The 18,954-nt window shown below is 32.8% G+C and overlaps 4 protein-coding genes across 4 annotated transcripts; 3 read left to right on the forward strand and 1 right to left on the reverse strand.

Moving 5' to 3' along the window:
- Window positions 1–2,720: 2,720 nt before the first annotated feature.
- Window positions 2,721–7,481, reverse strand: Kpol_416p4 (uncharacterized protein; the record flags this gene model as incomplete). The annotated part of the gene is made up of 1 exon (XM_001642897.1): window positions 2,721–7,481. The coding sequence occupies one exon, from the start codon at window positions 7,479–7,481 to the stop codon at window positions 2,721–2,723; it is 4,761 nt and encodes a 1,586-aa protein (XP_001642947.1).
- A 3,352-nt stretch (window positions 7,482–10,833) lies between these two features.
- Window positions 10,834–12,657, forward strand: Kpol_416p5 (uncharacterized protein; the record flags this gene model as incomplete). The annotated part of the gene is made up of 1 exon (XM_001642898.1): window positions 10,834–12,657. The coding sequence occupies one exon, from the start codon at window positions 10,834–10,836 to the stop codon at window positions 12,655–12,657; it is 1,824 nt and encodes a 607-aa protein (XP_001642948.1).
- Window positions 12,658–14,367: 1,710 nt separating this feature from the next.
- Kpol_416p6 (uncharacterized protein) lies at window positions 14,368–16,161 on the forward strand (the record flags this gene model as incomplete). The annotated part of the gene is made up of 1 exon (XM_001642899.1): window positions 14,368–16,161. One exon carries the CDS (start codon window positions 14,368–14,370, stop codon window positions 16,159–16,161), a length of 1,794 nt encoding a protein of 597 aa, XP_001642949.1.
- A 1,372-nt stretch (window positions 16,162–17,533) lies between these two features.
- Window positions 17,534–18,565, forward strand: Kpol_416p7 (SDR family oxidoreductase; the record flags this gene model as incomplete). The annotated part of the gene is made up of 1 exon (XM_001642900.1): window positions 17,534–18,565. The coding sequence occupies one exon, from the start codon at window positions 17,534–17,536 to the stop codon at window positions 18,563–18,565; it is 1,032 nt and encodes a 343-aa protein (XP_001642950.1).
- Window positions 18,566–18,954: the final 389 nt, after the last annotated feature.

Here is an 18,954-nt window from a genome sequence, read left to right on the forward strand (position 1 = left end):
CAACATTCTTGTAGTGACACATATTTCTTCACCTTCAAGGTTCGTATGAAGTAACCTCGAAGTAGTCTCGAAATAATACCTAATTCTGACGAGAATAGCTAAAGAGCTTACTTGCCAGTATTAAGAAATTATTTTATTAACACTCAGATATAGGTTAATTTCAATAATCGAGAAAAATATAATATCAAAATGTCTGATTTCAGAAGATGTGTTATGACTTCTTATCTGTTTTTTAATGGAATAAACCAAAATACACAACGTAATAAAAATTTGGATTTTTAATAAAATCAGTTTAATAATAATCGTTATTTTCGATTTGAGATAATAGAATCTCAAGTTATATTGTGCATTTGTTGCATCACTATATCATCACTTAGTTGATATTATCACTAATTGGATCATATCACACTCTCTTTTATTTCTAGTAATGGATAGAAGTATTTAGATGTTAAATATTTTCTACTAAACACATTGGTTTATTTACAATAATAGCAATTTCCATCTCGTTATGTCATAATCATTGTTAGCTTGTGTTCTTCAAGGTATATGACCAACCATAATTAGCTCAACAGGCAATATTCTATTTTCTTATTATTCATAGGATCACTCTTTAAAGTATAGTGATTCCATAAAATTATATTAATAGGATACTTCATCAGATACAACATTGTCAAATCTAATTTAACAAATCATTTCTCATTATCTCATTTTATGTTTTTTTCCGATTATATTTTTATAAATACTGTCTACAAAATCAAATCCATAAAAATCATTTATTTTATTTCCTTGAAAAAATATATAATAAAACTATATATTAATAATGAAGCTTTAAAATTGTAATTTAACGAAATAATGTAATGTTTTCATAAATTAACCTAATTTAAACCAAAGAACAGTAACTTTACAATTATAGTACTAAAAAAATGGTATAATCTATTGATTGAAAGTGTATATCATTGATTACCAATAATGACAGTCCTAGGTACCGGATAATATGGCAAAACTGTAAAGGTCGCTAGTTAAGTGCAACAAAAGAAGATATCTGTGTCACTAATGAAATACTAGCGGTTATTTTGTCAAAATAATTCCTTGTTATTCTATATGCTACACTATTTGTGTAGCATATAGAATACTACAAATTACATAATCTGAATTTATCTTAATTACTATATCCATATAAACCAATACCCAGGCATTATTTTTAGACGAGACTTTTTCACATATTTTCCATGGTCAGTTGAGCCTTATGCATTAAAGTCCCATAGTATTACATATTTCTAAATATAAGAAATCTAAAGCTTCATAAATTAAATTTTAAAAGTATTATCACGTAAATTCAATGTGTATATTTAATAAGTAACAATTTCAGGATTTATATCCAGAACTGTGCATTCAGTTCTAAATTTAATGAAGATGGTGATTAATACAAACCAAATTAAGTTCAAATAAATAGAATAAATAGAATAAATAGAATAAATAGAATAAATAGAATAAATAGAATAAATAGAATAAATAGAATAAATAGAATAAATAGAATAAATAGAATAAATAGAATAAATAGAATAAATAGAATAAATAGAATAAATAGAATAAATAGAATAAATAGAATAAATAGAATAAATAGAATAAATAGAATAAATAGAATAAATAGAATAAATAGAATAAATAGAATAAATAGAATAAATAGAATAAATAGAATAAATAGAATAAATAGAATAAATAGAATAAATAGAATAAATAGAATAAATAGAATAAATAGAATAAATAGAATAAATAGAATAAATAGAATAAATAGAATAAATAGAATAAATAGAATAAATAGAATAAATAGAATAAATAGAATAAATAGAATAAATAGAATAAATAGAATAAATTTTTAAATTTATATCTTTAACCAGTATGATATTTTTTTTAACTATAATCATAAAAGAATATTAGGTTGCATTGTAAACAAATCATTCTATATAAAACTTTTAACTTTGATTATAGAATAACTTAATAACAACCATCAGAACAATAGTATACATCTACCAATACCATGAAAACCGTAACAATAACCGTTTAAATAAATCTATGAAAATGATAAATTTGAAATGGTTCAAGAGAAATATTAATCCATAATATACTTGCGTTATAGTGGTAAGTTGCAAAATTATTTGTCCCTCAATTACTATAACTGATAAATATATCTCATCGTCTATAAAACAAATGTCTTTCTTATACTAATTGAATTCAAGATTATATGGGATTCATACCTAAATAATACATTTGTTAAGTTGGGGATTATAAAGCACATCCCAAGAGTTGTTAATATAACAATCCAATATTATGAGAATTTAACAATTTTATTAATGGTTATCAAGAAGAAGCTAGGGTATAACATACAATAAGAGTATAGTATTTTCCACCTAAATATTTAATTGAGGTGCTTATTTTAAAATATCAATTACTAATAGAAGATCGCCTAAAAATAGAAATGTCATAAGTCATCGTACCTCAAAATTCAATTAAAATAGTACATAAAAATAAATTTAATAGCTACCAATAAATTCTATAGACAAATGGTGTTATTTGAACAGATCGAATGGAAGATTATAAGCTTTAGCTGAATCTCTATTGGTATCACTCCTTTTCTAACTATTCATATAAGACATCTACAGATGAAAAAAACAAAAATAATTATTTTTAATTATATAGCCATTATGATTTATTGTACTAGCTTATACAAAGAAACTAATAAAAATTAAAGGAATGAGTGCCTGTAAAGAATTTCTCGCTTGGGATAAAGGCACTGCAAAGTTTTGAGAACCCGTTGTAGTAGTAGATGTAACTGTCGTAGTGCTTAAGCTCAAGGTGGTGGCTGTTGTCGTAGTAGTTGTAATAACAGAAGTAGTAGAAAGAGCTGTGGTAGTACTGCTGGTAGTAGTCGTACTTATTGTTGTAGTGGTAGTGGTAGTAGTTGTTGGTGAAATAGATATTGTAGGAGAAACTACTGTAGTAGTAGTAGTGGTCGTCGTGGGAGAATCGGAAACAATTGAGGAAATGGAAATAGAAGTGGTAGCAGTTGTAGTTGTAGTTGTAGTTGTTGTTGTAGTATTAGTTGTAGTATTAGTAGCAGCAGCAGTAGTAGTGGTAGTTGCTGTAGCTGTAGAGACGGCAGATGAAGGTGAGGAAGCAGAAACAACATACGTTGTGGACGTCGTGACTACGTTTCCGAGAGAATCTGTAGTGGTGTAGAACGAAACCACATCGGTTTCGGTCAGCGTGCCACTAGTTACAGTGGTAGTGTATGGGGAGGGCAACGAGGATGCAGAAACAACATACGTTGTGGACGTCGTGACTACGTTTCCGAGAGAATCTGTAGTGGTGTAGAACGAAACCACATCGGTTTCGGTCAGCGTGCCACTAGTTACAGTGGTAGTGTATGGGGAGGGCAACGAGGATGCAGAAACAACATACGTTGTGGACGTCGTGACTACGTTTCCGAGAGAATCTGTAGTGGTGTAGAACGAAATCACATCGGTTTCGGTCAGCGTGCCACTAGTTACAGTGGTAGTGTATGGGGAGGGCAACGAGGATGCAGAAACAACATACGTTGTGGACGTCGTGACTACGTTTCCGAGAGAATCTGTAGTGGTGTAGAACGAAACCACATCGGTTTCGGTCAGCGTGCCACTAGTTACAGTGGTAGTGTATGGGGAGGGCAACGAGGATGCAGAAACAACATACGTTGTGGACGTCGTGACTACGTTTCCGAGAGAATCTGTAGTGGTGTAGAACGAAACCACATCGGTTTCGGTCAGCGTGCCACTAGTTACAGTGGTAGTGTATGGGGAGGGCAACGAGGATGCAGAAACAACATACGTTGTGGACGTCGTGACTACGTTTCCGAGAGAATCTGTAGTGGTGTAGAACGAAATCACATCGGTTTCGGTCAGCGTGCCACTAGTTACAGTGGTAGTGTATGGGGAGGGCAACGAGGATGCAGAAACAACATACGTTGTGGACGTCGTGACTACGTTTCCGAGAGAATCTGTAGTGGTGTAGAACGAAACCACATCGGTTTCGGTCAGCGTGCCACTAGTTACAGTGGTAGTGTATGGGGAGGGCAACGAGGATGCAGAAACAACATACGTTGTGGACGTCGTGACTACGTTTCCGAGAGAATCTGTAGTGGTGTAGAACGAAACCACATCGGTTTCGGTCAGCGTGCCACTAGTTACAGTGGTAGTGTATGGGGAGGGCAACGAGGATGCAGAAACAACATACGTTGTGGACGTCGTGACTACGTTTCCGAGAGAATCTGTAGTGGTGTAGAACGAAACCACATCGGTTTCGGTCAGCGTGCCACTAGTTACAGTGGTAGTGTATGGGGAGGGCAACGAGGATGCAGAAACAACATACGTTGTGGACGTCGTGACTACGTTTCCGAGAGAATCTGTAGTGGTGTAGAACGAAACCACATCGGTTTCGGTCAGCGTGCCACTAGTTACAGTGGTAGTGTATGGGGAGGGCAACGAGGATGCAGAAACAACATACGTTGTGGACGTCGTGACTACGTTTCCGAGAGAATCTGTAGTGGTGTAGAACGAAACCACATCGGTTTCGGTCAGCGTGCCACTAGTTACAGTGGTAGTGTATGGGGAGGGCAACGAGGATGCAGAAACAACATACGTTGTGGACGTCGTGACTACGTTTCCGAGAGAATCTGTAGTGGTGTAGAACGAAACCACATCGGTTTCGGTCAGCGTGCCACTAGTTACAGTGGTAGTGTATGGGGAGGGCAACGAGGATGCAGAAACAACATACGTTGTGGACGTCGTGACTACGTTTCCGAGAGAATCTGTAGTGGTGTAGAACGAAACCACATCGGTTTCGGTCAGCGTGCCACTAGTTACAGTGGTAGTGTATGGGGAGGGCAACGAGGATGCAGATGGTAATGTTGGGGTTGCGATTATATAAGTAGTTATAGTTGTTTCGTTACCATCAGGGCCGGTAAATATTTGAGTTGTAGTTGATACTGTTGTTGTATAGGACCCTGTCCAAGATAATATCGTCGTTGTCGTTGTTGCTCTATATGGTGTATAGATATAATATATTTTTTCTGTCGTAACATTTCCATCGGTTCCTGTAAATGTAATAAATATTGTCAGGTATGTTGAAGTGATAGAAAGTAGCCATGGAGTTAGTGTTGAAATGGTTGTAGAAAAGGTAGGGGTTTCAACAATATATATAGAAATTGTCCAAGCACCTAGAAATGTGCTTGAGTATCCATAACTAGTGGAAGTTATTGTGAATAAAGTAGAAGTATAAGTACCGTACCATGCTATATATGATATGGTCCCTGTGTTTACAGGCGTTTCAATGTAGTAATATGTGACTGTTGTCAAGACACCAATCGATACTGATGTAGAATACATGGAAATAAAAGTACCTGTCCATGACGTGAAGATCGTGGTTTGCCCACCATTGGTCGGAACTGCAATATCATATATCGTTTTTGTGGTTTCCCACCCATTTATTCCAGTAAATGTCGTCACTTCGGTTGAAATAGTTGTCGTACTACCCATTCCTGATAATGGATAATATCTAGTTGAATATATCACCATTGTGGGTGTATAAATAAAATATAACGTCTCAGTAGTTTCAATTCCCATTTTATCTGTTGTAATAAAAATTAGTGTTGAAAAAGTACTAGTAGTAGAATCTGTCCAGTAGGTAAAGGACGAGCTTTGTGAATTTATAATTGGTGTATATACTATGACAACTTCCATGACCCAATTACCTAAAGTACTACTTATTTCATCCAATGTCGTATATTTACTTGTAGAAATTGTTGTGGAAAAAATCCCAGTCCATGGAACAAATGAAGTTGTACTAACAGTGAAAGAAGAATTTGTCGGTACATATGCATAGGGTAATTCTACATAATAAATCACTTCATAAATAAGATTATCAGCCGCTCCTGTAGTAATAGTCTGCGTAGAATAAGTAACCAAAATTGAACCAGAAAAAGTCCCTTGTGAAAATACAGTAGTGGTTGTGGTTGGAGCAGGTGTATATACAAAATAAATTGTTTCTGTTGTTTGTTGTCCATCACTTCCAATAAATGTAGCATGTGAGATTGATGTAGATGTTGTTGCCAAGGTCCAACGATGAGTTGTACTTGTAAAAGAGATGTTCCTAGTGGGCGTTTCTAAGTAGTATAATGGGAATAACCATAAACCCCAAAGATTTCCTAAAAATCCAAACGCTAGAGTAACTCCACTTTGATAATAAGTTGAATATGTTCCTGTCCATTGTGTAGTAATATACCAACCCCAAGGCAATGGAGTTTCAACATAGTAGACTGTAATAGTTGTTTGAAATCCAGCAGTATCAGTTGTTGTAGTTAAACTATTAGAATAAGTTAACGTATATGCTCCAGTCCATGGTGCTGTAGTTGTAGTCATAAACAATGCATCTGGTATGGCTACAAAGTAAATTGTTTCAGTTGTTTGGTTCCCAAGAGTATCTGTAATTGTCGTAACCAATGTAGAATACGTCGAAGACAACGTTCCTACCATGTTGCTTCTAGTTGTGATTGTTGAAGTTGTTCTATAAGTGGGAGTATAAATAACATATATTGTCTCGGTTGTAACATTCCCATTAATATCTGTAAAGGTGGTAAATAGAGTACTTGCCGTGTAAGTTGAAGCTACTGAAGCACCTACGGTAGTCGTGATAGTAGAGAAATACTCTGGAATATTGATAAAATAATATGTTCTTGTATTAATTGTTGTGATCAAGAGAATGACAGTTGTGCTATATGAGACTGAAGTTGAATAATACGTCGTATAACTACCTGTCCATGGTACGGTAACTGATATACCTGAGTTTCGACTAGTATAAACATAATATACCGTTCCCGTTGTTGTCGACCCGTCGGTTCCTGTGGTTACCGTTAATATTGTGGAATACGTTGTGGAGTACGTACCAGTCCATCCATCTATTGAAGTAGATAAATATAAATTATTAGGTATTGCTACTTCATAAATTTTTTCTGTCGTAATTGAACCATCTGTTCCTGTATAGGTTGATGTTATTGTAGAAAAGGTCGTGGGCTGAGTATTTGTTACTGTCGATCTTACTGATGTAGTAGACGCTGTCGAATATATGGGGTAAAAAACTACAGTATACGTTGCTTCTGTCTGATAGCCATCTATACCAACTGTGGTAGTCAATGATATAACAGTGGTTAAAGTTGGAGTTATAGAGTTAAAGTTTGTGGTAGTAGTAGAGATAGTTCCTCTTGGAGTGTAAATATAGTAATATGTGGTAGTTGTTGGTATAAGTAAAATAGTTGTCTTTGAAAAAGAAGTAGAATATGTTGTAGCGAAAGTACCTGTCCAGTAAGTACTAATGTAAGTTGTAGAATCAGCTTTGATTAAAGTCAAATATTGGAAAAGTATCGATAAAGTACAAAAAATCAATAATTTCATTTTTTTTTAAAATTTTTTTATCTATTTTAGCCTAATTTGGATTTTACAATAAAGAAACGAAACAAAAAGTATTTCTTCCCGTTCTGCTATTCTATTTTTTTTTTAATTTCTTCGAAAAATATTATGTTATTTTAATAAGATACAAATATTTATTTCTTGACCAAAATTTTGGTAACCTATCGTGTGGATTAGGTATCACCTGAGAAAAGTAACAGATTATATTGCTAATATCCGATTTTCCCTTTTCTATTTGTAACAGAAGGAAGTAGAGTCTAGGATTCGAAAAGGATTCCCTCTTCAATATAGACCCAATGTATTTGAATTAGAATCTTGAGTGAGCAAGGTCAGAAACAAAAAGAACACCTCATAAGTACATTTTTCAGAAATAAGGAATTATCAAGGAAGGAAGCACTACCGTTCCCAGTTGCATTTATAATACTCATAATAGCAATTCAATTCAATTCAACTAACTTTAATTTACTTTAATTTCTAAAATACTAATGCAGATCACTTCTTTCTGTCCTTTCAAATTCCAGCCAAATAAATTTTTTCTCAATAGAAAATGTCATCTCTCTAACCATATCATCATATATAGAGAGAATGAAAAACAAAGGAGAAGAGTTTGGCGACAATTTGCGTTTGAAACGAGATTTCTTCTTTGGAGAAAGTCCAAATTTCTAATAACCGCCGAGGTGACGGATATTGAAAATGTATGGGGTATTTTTTTTTAAGAAAACGAGAAGAACGAGAACAGCCGGTCTTAAGTGATCAATGAAAGCAGTAATAACACAGGGCGAATGTGAGGGTGCGGTTGTGTGTACATTTATGTATAAAGAGATTGGAGTAACAAAGGGACTGCTGCTTGCCAGTATAATTTTCTTTTCTTGTTTTTGTGGTATTAGGAAAAACAAACTAACAAAGACACAAAGATCTGCCAAGTTCTCCAGATCATCCCTAAATTTCCTCTGCCTTTGCTTCTTGATCTTGTTTTTCTTACCAAACACACACAAATTCAATTTTGCTTCACATGCATATGTCCATCGAGATCTACACAACCACCAATTATCAACTAGTATAGTAATAGGGCAAATAAAAAAATCATTGTGGAGGATATGAAACTGCACGATCCCGGAGTTTTCCTTTAAGTCAATAACGACCGTATATCTCCATAACGCTGCTATGCAAAAGAGCAAATCATAAGACAACAAAACAAAACAAACGGGTTTGGGCAATATTGGTTTAATGACCAAAAAAAAAGTGGGGTAAGAAAAGAAATGTGTTGCTAGTTGAGAGAAAAAATAAAAACGCAAATTCAAATTAGATTTATCTTTGTTATTTTTTTTCTTATTATTTTTTGGAAATTAGTAGCGACTGCACCACACCAACAAACTTTCTATGTTTTGATGAATAAAATTTTTGTGGTTGACTTTCTTTTTTTTTTTTTTGTTTTGTTTTTGTGGAATTTAAAAAACATATTGTTCAATAAATTGGGATATTTCACGAATTTAATAATATAAATAATACAATCATTGTTGAATGCAAGTAGATTTCAAACAACTGGCTATTTTAACCTGAGCACACGTTAAAACAATAAGAAAGGAATACATCTTCAATAGCACGAAACCTTTCGTGATCTATTGTAGCATAGTATATTCTTTGTTTTTCTTTATATCTTTGCACAATGGGGGAAATGTTTTATTTTACAATTTCGAATAACCACCAAATGCTTTTCATTCCCATTTAATTTGAATTTTTAATGTTTAATTGCATTCAATGCCATCCCTTGTAACGTTTCAATTTTGACTTCCTTTCAGATACACAAATGATATGCACCAGTATTTTTGTTTATTTCTTGCCATAGTTGGGTAGCAAAAACACACTAATAATAAACCAAAATCTTTAATTTTTTTTTACAATAATAACAATAACAATAGTCTCCTACATAGAGCTTTCAAATCGAAAGATCAAGTTTACAGAGTAGGGAGTAACTTAAGATCATCCAAAAAAAGGAAAAAAAAAGAAAATGGCACAAATATTCAATTTAAGAAGGATGGCTGAAATAAAATTACAGCCTAATTTGTTTTTTTTTTGGTATCGAGTGAATGTAGAGCAATGAAATTTCAAATAATACACCCAACACACAAACCCATGCCCTATAGTATAATAAAGGTGAGAATAAGTTATTATAATTAGTCTTGGCCAACTCTAATCTAATTTTCGTTTATGGATGAAATATAAAAGGAAAAAGGACGTTATATACATTTGAAATGTATATAACGTACCCATTCGTCCTCCAAATCTCAAGGGAAACCAGTTATTTCATAATCTTGCACCTTTATTTATCTCCATCTTCATCCATATCTTGCTTCAAAAATATCAAGTTAGTTAGTGTAAGGATCTCAAAAATAATTTTAAAAAATCGTTAAACCGACCAACTAACTGTCCAATTTTCTGTATTAACGAATTTCCCATGACAAATTTGGGACTTTCTTTTTATTTGGTAATTTAGTGTGCAAAGTCGAATTCGAAACTGTTGTTTGTTGATCGGGAAACTAAAAAAAAATACGTGAGAAAAAAACAGGCAAAAAAAAGGTGGATTAGAATTTGTTGTGCGTCGAGCTCTAAGAGATGATTCGAATTGCACCTGCATATTTAAATTTCATCAATATCAGCCATCTCCTAGAATTTCTTGGTTTCGAAGAGTTTCACCATGGAGAACCTATCCCACATCTATATGTATGCCATCGATAGAAGTTGGGATTTATTTAGTTAAAGATTTATTTAGTTAAAGATTTATTCTTAAAGACAAATAGAGACAGGGAGAGAGCAGATTAGCTAAATAATAAGAACCAGTATAATAGGCCAATAGTGGTGATGATTGATTTTTAGTATATAGTTGTTAACACTTGCTATTAGACCATTTTTTTAAAAATTCTTTTCTTATTATTCTCTAACCTACCATATGGATAAAGAACATAACATCTGGCTCCATTTTATAAATCTTCCTTGCAAGATTTTAAATCATTGAAGACTTTAGAAAATATTATATCTTTCACCCTTTTTATTAGAATAATATATTGGATCATTTCGTTAAAGGCATCCTAAAACCAACTTTTTAGGTGCAAGTAAATGTACACCATATAAATCCATTTCAGTATCTTCTATAATTTAAGATTGTAATTGAAACGATTCAATCTTATATAAATATCAACCCAATCAGCTCGATTTGAAACCCGAATAATTATAGTCATCATTTGTTTAAGAAAACATTCATTATTAAAACCATCCATTCACATTTTAAATACTACTGGTAGTAAGAAATAAAATAGACAAGAATAAGAAATTTTTAGCTATGGAAATAAATATCAAACATAATCAAAAAGAAAATACCGAATTCGAATATTCTGAGGAACTTCCTTCCTCGACTTCTGAAAGTGATCATATATCTTCTCATTCAGATGCAGAATCTGACAAATTTGGTGTTCATAATGTTGAAATTTATGCCAAATATTATTCCACTCCGGTCAAACGATTCCTCATTTTTTTCTCATTATTCACAATTGCATATGCATATGGTCTAGATAACTCCGTTCGTGGTACTTATCAAACTTTAGCTACCTCTTCATATAATCAACATTCATTACTATCAACTGTGTCATGCATTAAAGCAGTTATTTCAGCTGCTGCTCAAATTTGGTTTGCAAGATCCGCTGATATGTTTGGAAGAACCACAATTTTAATGATTTCAATTGTTTTTTATGTTGTAGGTACTGTCGTCGAATCTCAAGCCGTGGACGTTTCGAAATTTGCTGCTGGTGCATGTCTATATGCAGTAGGTCATTCAGCTATTGTGCTTTTCTCTGAAGTTTATGTAGCAGATTTCTCAAATTTGAATTGGAGAGTAACTGCCGCGGCTGCTCCTTTGTTACCAAACGTTATTAATACTTGGATCAGTGGTGATATTACCGCAGCAATCGACGAAAATTGGAAATGGGGTATCGGAATGTGGGCTTTCATTTTCCCTCTATCTTGTATACCTATGGGTGCTTGTATTCTACATATGAAATACTTGGCAAAGAAAAATAAAGACGATTTAAAAGTCGCCTTTAAAAAACCAGAACATTATACTTGGTCTCAATATTTGGTTGATGTCTTTTTTTGGAAGTTGGATCTAGTAGGGTTGTTACTTTTAGTTGCGATATTTGGTATGATTTTAATCCCATTTACTTTAGCTGGTGGTGAAGAAAAAGTATGGTCAACAGCCCGTATAATTGTTCCTGAAGTATTAGGTTGGGCATTTGCTTTGCCATTATTCTTGGTATGGGAAATAAAATTTGCCCGCTATCCATTAACTCCAAAAGATGCGTTAAAAAACAGAGGGATTGTATCTGCTTTAGTACTAGTTTTATTTTTGCAATTTGCATATCAAATGCAGAGTACTTATCTGTATACAGTTCTGCTAGTTGCCGTCGACGAAAGTAAAAAATCTGCTACTAGAATCAATAAATTATTCTCATTTGTTTCTGTCATTACAGGATTCCTTTCTGGATTTGTTGTAGCTAAGGTGAGAAGAACTAAAGAATTTATTTTCTTCGGTATTGGTGTTTGGTTTATATCGTTTGGTCTAATGATTAGATATACAGGGGGGTTAGATTCCCACGTTGGTATAATTGTAGCTCGTTGTATATTAGGTTTTGGTAATGGTTTCCTGAAATTTCCAGCTAGAGCCTCTATTCAAGCTTCTGCTTACAGTCATGAGATGATGGCCGTTATGACATCCTTGTTTTTAGCGGTTAGCAGTATTGGTTCTGCTTTTGGTGATGCAGTAGCAGGGTCCATTTGGACAAATGTATTACCGGGTAAAATTTCAGAAGGTATTACCAATGAAACGTTAGCTGACTATGCGTACGGTTCGCCAACTAAATTCATACTTAAATACAAATGGGACACACCAGAAAGACAAGCTGTTGTTGAAGCTTACAAGGTTATAGGTAGACTGTTGAATATCGTTGGTATTTGTTTATTGGTGCCATTACTTATTAGTGCCTTCTTTTTGAAAAACAGAAGATTAGAAGATGTTGTCTCGTTCGATAAATTTGATAAAATGAATAGCGAAAACGCTGAAGACAGTGTTTTGGAGGAGACTAGCAAAGAAAAAGAAAAAGAAAAAGTTTAAACTACAGGTTATTCATCAATAATTATTGATACACATGCAACGATAGCACCTATCTATATTTTAGTCAATATGATTAAAGCTCAAATTTTTGATGAAAAAATATTTATCAATTCCGTCTAGGATAATTAGAAGAGAAAATCATAAGCATTGACTAAATATGGATCAAAGTATAAGGTACAAAATTAATCTAGAACATTTTGTCCTTAATTATCATGCTTATATACACTAAAGTAACATCCGAGGTGTTCTTAACATTACACCTAATATAGTAACAATGCCAACTCGGTTTCCTGTACTTAGAATTCAATAAAATTTATTGTGACAATACTAAATATCGATTATTATAATTAATTATTTCTTAAACACTAATATTTCCTTGTTTTATTTTTAAAAAAAGTAAGATTTTGTTAATTATGTAATGATTAAAGTTTACTTCAAGACGTATCCGACAGAGAGTGATAATAATACTAATTTAGACTCATAATAGTTCAATTATTCTAATGAACTCCACCATTCAAATGAGCAGATAAGTAGATCTCAGAAAATTAATTTTTAATATCTTAATTCTATAAAATTGATTATAACTGATATAGCAATAAGAATAAGAAACTACTTTCATTTACTATTAACAAATGGTAAATAATACCGAACAAAATGTAAGAGCTACCTTCTTAATAAGGGGGTTAATATATATATATATATATATTAATTTCGTTCGAACATAGAGCCACATGTACCAAACTTCAGGAAAATTAACTTCTAAGCTACTCGACACCTTTTAAGCTCTCGTAATCAGTAGACATATACAAGCGTATATATTACACCTGTTTTTTATAGCTTAAATAAAATAAACACTATCATTCCATTTTATCATAAAAAAACTACAAGAACTCCTTTTTGAACCTATTAGACTGATATTTATCTATTTACACCCTTTCCTTGTACCCAGGTCCACCAGATGCCTCTCCTTGCCCTTCAAGTGCTGGGCTTTTATTCAAACTTGGATAATAGCTCAAAATATTTAGAAAGAAAAAAAAAGTTAGAACCAATAAATAATTCATCTCCATTATTATACTAGGGCCGAAACCTCTAAAGTATATTTTGCAAACTGCCTCTATTGTACCTGGATAGATCTCTTACTTTAATTTCCAAGTTATCCTATCGTCAGTTCTTTTTTAACGACAAATTCCAATAAATGCACCTTTATCGCTCCTTTGGTTTCTAAAATCGATAGTTCATTTTCTTTTTTTGAGATTTCTTCCAGATCCAGAGACCATCGAAGAAAGTGCGATCATTTTGATGGTTCGAGATTTAGCCGCATCGAATTAAAATTAAGTTTTCGGCAATTTTTTACACTTCGAAATATTTATTATTAGTAGATGCAATGACGGATATAAACAGTGAGATAAGAAAAATTGGATATCAACCTCCAACAGACCATAACTAATATTACACCTTATTTCATATTTATGGGTGTGGTTATAGCTTTATATATAATGAATTAATTCAGTGCAATTCGAAAAGAATTCTTTTTAGGAAGTCATATATTCATTAAATTTAGTTATATAAAGGTAAATCAGTAGAATATTCAACTGAATAGAATTAGTAGGAATCTAATTCTTGGAACTTTTTGCCTTGTATCAATTGCGTCTGGTCTGATCGCCTTGAATATAACTATACTAAAATTCAAAGATAAATTACTCCATAGCTATGATTACAGATAAGGATGAGAATATTAAACAGAATGAAACTATTCATTCTGAAGAATTTTCGTCTAATATAACTGTTAGTTCAATTACAACAAATAGTTTAAATGGTGAGAAAGAACCACACTTGGAAGAAAGTGCAGGTGTTTACAATTCGGAGGTTTATGCTAAATATTATTCATCACCTACAAGGAGATCAATAGTCTTTTTATGTCTATTTTTCATCTGCTATGCCTACGGTTTAGACAACAAGTTACGTTCTCCATATCAAACATTGGCAACTTCTTCATATAAACAACACTCATTATTATCCACCGTCAATGCAATCAAGAGTGTTATATCTGCAGCTGGTCAAATTTGGTTTGCAAGAGCTTCTGACTTGTTTGGAAGAGGAACAATTTTAATAGTAGCTGTAATGTTTTATGTTGTAGGTACAATTGTCGAATCGCAAGCCGTTGACGTTTCTAAGTTTGCAGCAGGCGCATGTCTATTCCAATTAGGATACGATGGTGTTGTAATGATGGTCCAAATTTTAGTTTCAGATTTTTCTAATCTAAATTGGAGAGTCACGGCAGTTGCATTCCCTGTTTTGCCAAATGTTATTAACACCTGGGTTAGTGGTGATATTGCATCAGCTGTGGACGAAAATTGGAAGTGGGGCATAGGTATGTGGGCATTTATATTCCCATTGTCATGTATACCATTCGGTATACTTCTGCTACACATGAAATATTTGGCTAGGAAAAACAATGATACCTTAAAATCTTCATTCGATAAGCCAGAAGATATTACTTGGAAACAATATTTGACTGAAATATTCTTATGGAAATTGGATTTTATAGGATTATTATTGGCAGTAGCATTCTTTGGTTTGGTACTAGTCCCATTCACTTTAGCTGGTGGTCTTAATAAGAAATGGAAAACAGCTCGTATTATTGTTCCTGAAGTTTTAGGATGGGTAGTGGCTTTTCCAGCATTCCTAACCTGGGAAATTAAATTTGCAAAATATCCATTAACACCATGGAAAACTGTCAAGGACAGAGGTGTTTTTTCCGCTCTTATAATTGCTATTTTCCTACAGACCGCATTTTACATGCAAAAAACATACATGTATACCATTCTTCTTGTTGCTGTTAATCAAACAAAAAAATCAGCAACAAGAATAAACTCCCTTTTTACATTCGTAACTGCACTAAGTGGAACCTTATTAGGTTTAGTTATTGTAAAAGTTAGAAGAACTAAGGAATTCATTTTCTTTGGAATTGCTGTTTGGTTCCTTTCTTTTGGGTTATTAGAAAGATATACTGGCGGGACAAACGCATATGCTGGTATTATTGCAGCTCTTTGTTTGTTAGGTTTTGGTAACGGGTTTATTAAATATCCAACTAAAGCATCTATGCAGGCTTCTGCTCTTACTCATGAAATGATGGCTATCATTACGTCACTCTTCATGGCCATTAGTACAATCGGTACATCTGTAGGATCATCTGTGGCCGGTGCCATTTGGACTAATGTTTTACCAGATAAAATCGAAAAAGGCTTAAACAATTCTACTTTAGCTAACTTTGCTTATAATTCTCCAACAAAGTTCATCTTACAGTACAATTGGGAATCACCAGAGAGACAAATAGTGGTAAATGCATACAAGCATGTTGAAAAAATATTAATAATAGTTGGTCTTTGTTTTTTAGTTCCATTATTAGGTGGTGCTTTTTTACTACGTAACCAGCGTCTAGAAGATGCAGTAGCTCTCGACAAAGTTGAACCTAAAAACGAGAAAAAAGAAATGGAAGTATAAATCAACTAGTTTGACATGTTAAATGCTTTATGACTAACTATTCCTTTATTCTGCGAAACCGCTGCAGAAACACCAATTAACAAATTGCGTATGAGACCAATTATTAGACCAATGACAAATATATGACTTCATGTACAATTATCTCAACATATACTATATATATCCATATTCATGTAACTAATAAACTTTTATTTTAATCAACTGCTCGAGGTGTATAGGGACAGATAATAAACAACTAAGCAATATCTATATAATAACGGTAAAATGGCATCATGGATATTAATATGAAGGGATATCATTTACGGTATACATTAAAGTCATCTTTTTTGTTGAAATCGAATAAACAATAGAAGTGATTTATTCATTCTATCCAACATTACCCAGTAGCTTGAAACTTATTGAATAACTTTAAGTTTAAGAATTTCCTTAATTTTTTCTTTAGTGTTATCTTTTCCACTATTCGAAATCAAATTATACAATAATTTTATCATAATTCGTCTGTTTAGTGCATTGTTTTCTTAGCGGAAATATGTTTTAGCATATTAAAAACACATTCAACGTACGTTCAGATAAAATAAATACCTATTTCAAGAACACCGAACCGAGCCGAGCCGACGGCGGGGAGGCGAAAAAAAATATAGAGGTTGGTTGAAAAAATAGTTCTAACGTAGAAACTTGTCTAAGTTAATTTCGGGAAATAGACATAAATTGGCTCGGACCCGAGCTTCTCAATAATGTAAAGTATTTTCTAGCAAATTGACGAGCCTTCTTTTTTTTTAAGTCTCTTCTCACATTTTTGATGCTTAATTTGAACTAAAATAAAAACAAAAAAATCACATCTTCTTTTTTTGCTAATTAATAATACAAAACGAATTTGCCGATTTTAACTCAATACAGCAAGAGGATGCTGCCAAAAATTTTTTTGTTTCTTGAACGAGTTCTCGCCCGAGAGTTACCCCTTTAATACAATAATTCTTACGTTTTTCTTTTTATTTTATTTTTGACCGTAGATACTACTTACTATTAGCAATGGGATTCCCTTTCTTGTTTCCCTATCATGCATATCACCATACCATATCATACCATCTTTCATAGTTATTATTATTATGCTGCTAGTACGGTATGTGTATATTTCTCTCGAATTCCCATATATTTGGACATTGTAGAATTTCTGAACTTATTGAATTATATAAATAGATGAGTTTAATTGTTTTAATGATTTTTAGTTTTATCATTTGAGTTTCAATTTAATTGTACAATTTTTTTTCTTACTCATATAATACCACCAATTATACGATTATAAGATAATAATAATATAATCAATAAAAAGAAAGGTTAATAATAAAGAACTTAACAAATAAAAAGAGGTAAAATGAGTGTTTTAATTTCTGGTGCTACTGGTTTCATTGCCCAACATATTGTTGGTGATCTCTTAGATCAAAACTACAAAGTTATTGGTACTGCAAGATCACAAGGTAAAATTGACAAATTAATCAAACAGTTTGGTAACAATCCAAACTTTCAAATGGAAATTGTCGAAGATATCTCCAAATTAGATGCTTTTGATGCTGTCTTCCAAAAACATGGTAAAGATATCAAATATGTTTTACATACCGCTTCCCCTTTCCATTTCAATACTACTGAATATGAAAAAGATTTGTTAATCCCTGCTGCTAACGGTACAAAGGGAATTTTGGAATCTATTAAGAAGTATGCTGCAAAGACAGTCGAACGTGTAGTTGTCACTTCCTCTTTTGCTGCTATCATGGATTTCGCTACTTACAATGATGGTAAAACTATTTTCACTGAAGAATCTTGGAATCCAGTAACATGGGAAGGTGCTCAAGCAAACGCTGTTGAAGCTTACTGTGGTTCTAAAAAATTTGCTGAAAAAACTGCTTGGGATTTCTTAAAAGAAAATGAAGGCCAAGTTTCTTTTAAGTTGTCTACTGTTAACCCAGTTTTCGTCTTTGGTCCACAAAAATTCTTGGAAGATGCTAAGGGAACATTGAACACTTCCTGCGAATTTGTTAATCAAATGATTCATGCTAAACCAACCGATGAAGTCACAACTACCCGTGACGGTGAATACATTGATGTTCGTGACGTAGCTAAGGCTCACATTTTAGCCATGCAAGAAGATAAATTGATTGGCAAGAGGTTATTGATGCAAAATGGTCCATTCACTAAGCAAGATATTGTTAATATTTTAAACGATAAATTCCCTAAGTTGAAGGGATCAATTCCAAAAAGTAATTCTAATACTGATATTCAAAAGGCAACCTTCTTTAATAATGTCAACAGTGATGTTACTAAAAACTTACTTGGCTTCAAACTAAGAACTTTGGAAGAAACTATTTATGACACTGCCGAACAAATTCTTAAAAACGAAGCACAATTATAAATCTAAACTATAAAGGGCCCTATTTTAAATATTTAATGAATATAGATATGAATACTTTATATAAGAAATAGGAATATATATACATAGTATCAATGGAGACTGGAAATTTGACGTCAACTTTCTTATACTTCATTTAAAATTAGAATTAATGAAAAAAAATCACTAAACAAGAAATTCACCAGATAACTAACTCTAAGTTCAGTAAATTTCTTTATAAAACAGGGCCTGTAACTAAATTGATCAAGTTATACATCACTAATACTCCAGATAAGAGTAGTTGGGGAACTTTATCAATATAAGAATACATTACACTATGGTTAGCAATTGTACCCATCTGGTATTTGAGGATCACCATGCCACCGCCTTGTTTTTTTTAGGCGTTAGAATTT

This window comes from Vanderwaltozyma polyspora, genomic scaffold (assembly GCF_000150035.1).
Source record: "Vanderwaltozyma polyspora DSM 70294 KpolScaffold416 genomic scaffold, whole genome shotgun sequence".
Classification (NCBI taxonomy): Eukaryota; Fungi; Ascomycota; class Saccharomycetes; order Saccharomycetales; family Saccharomycetaceae; genus Vanderwaltozyma; species Vanderwaltozyma polyspora.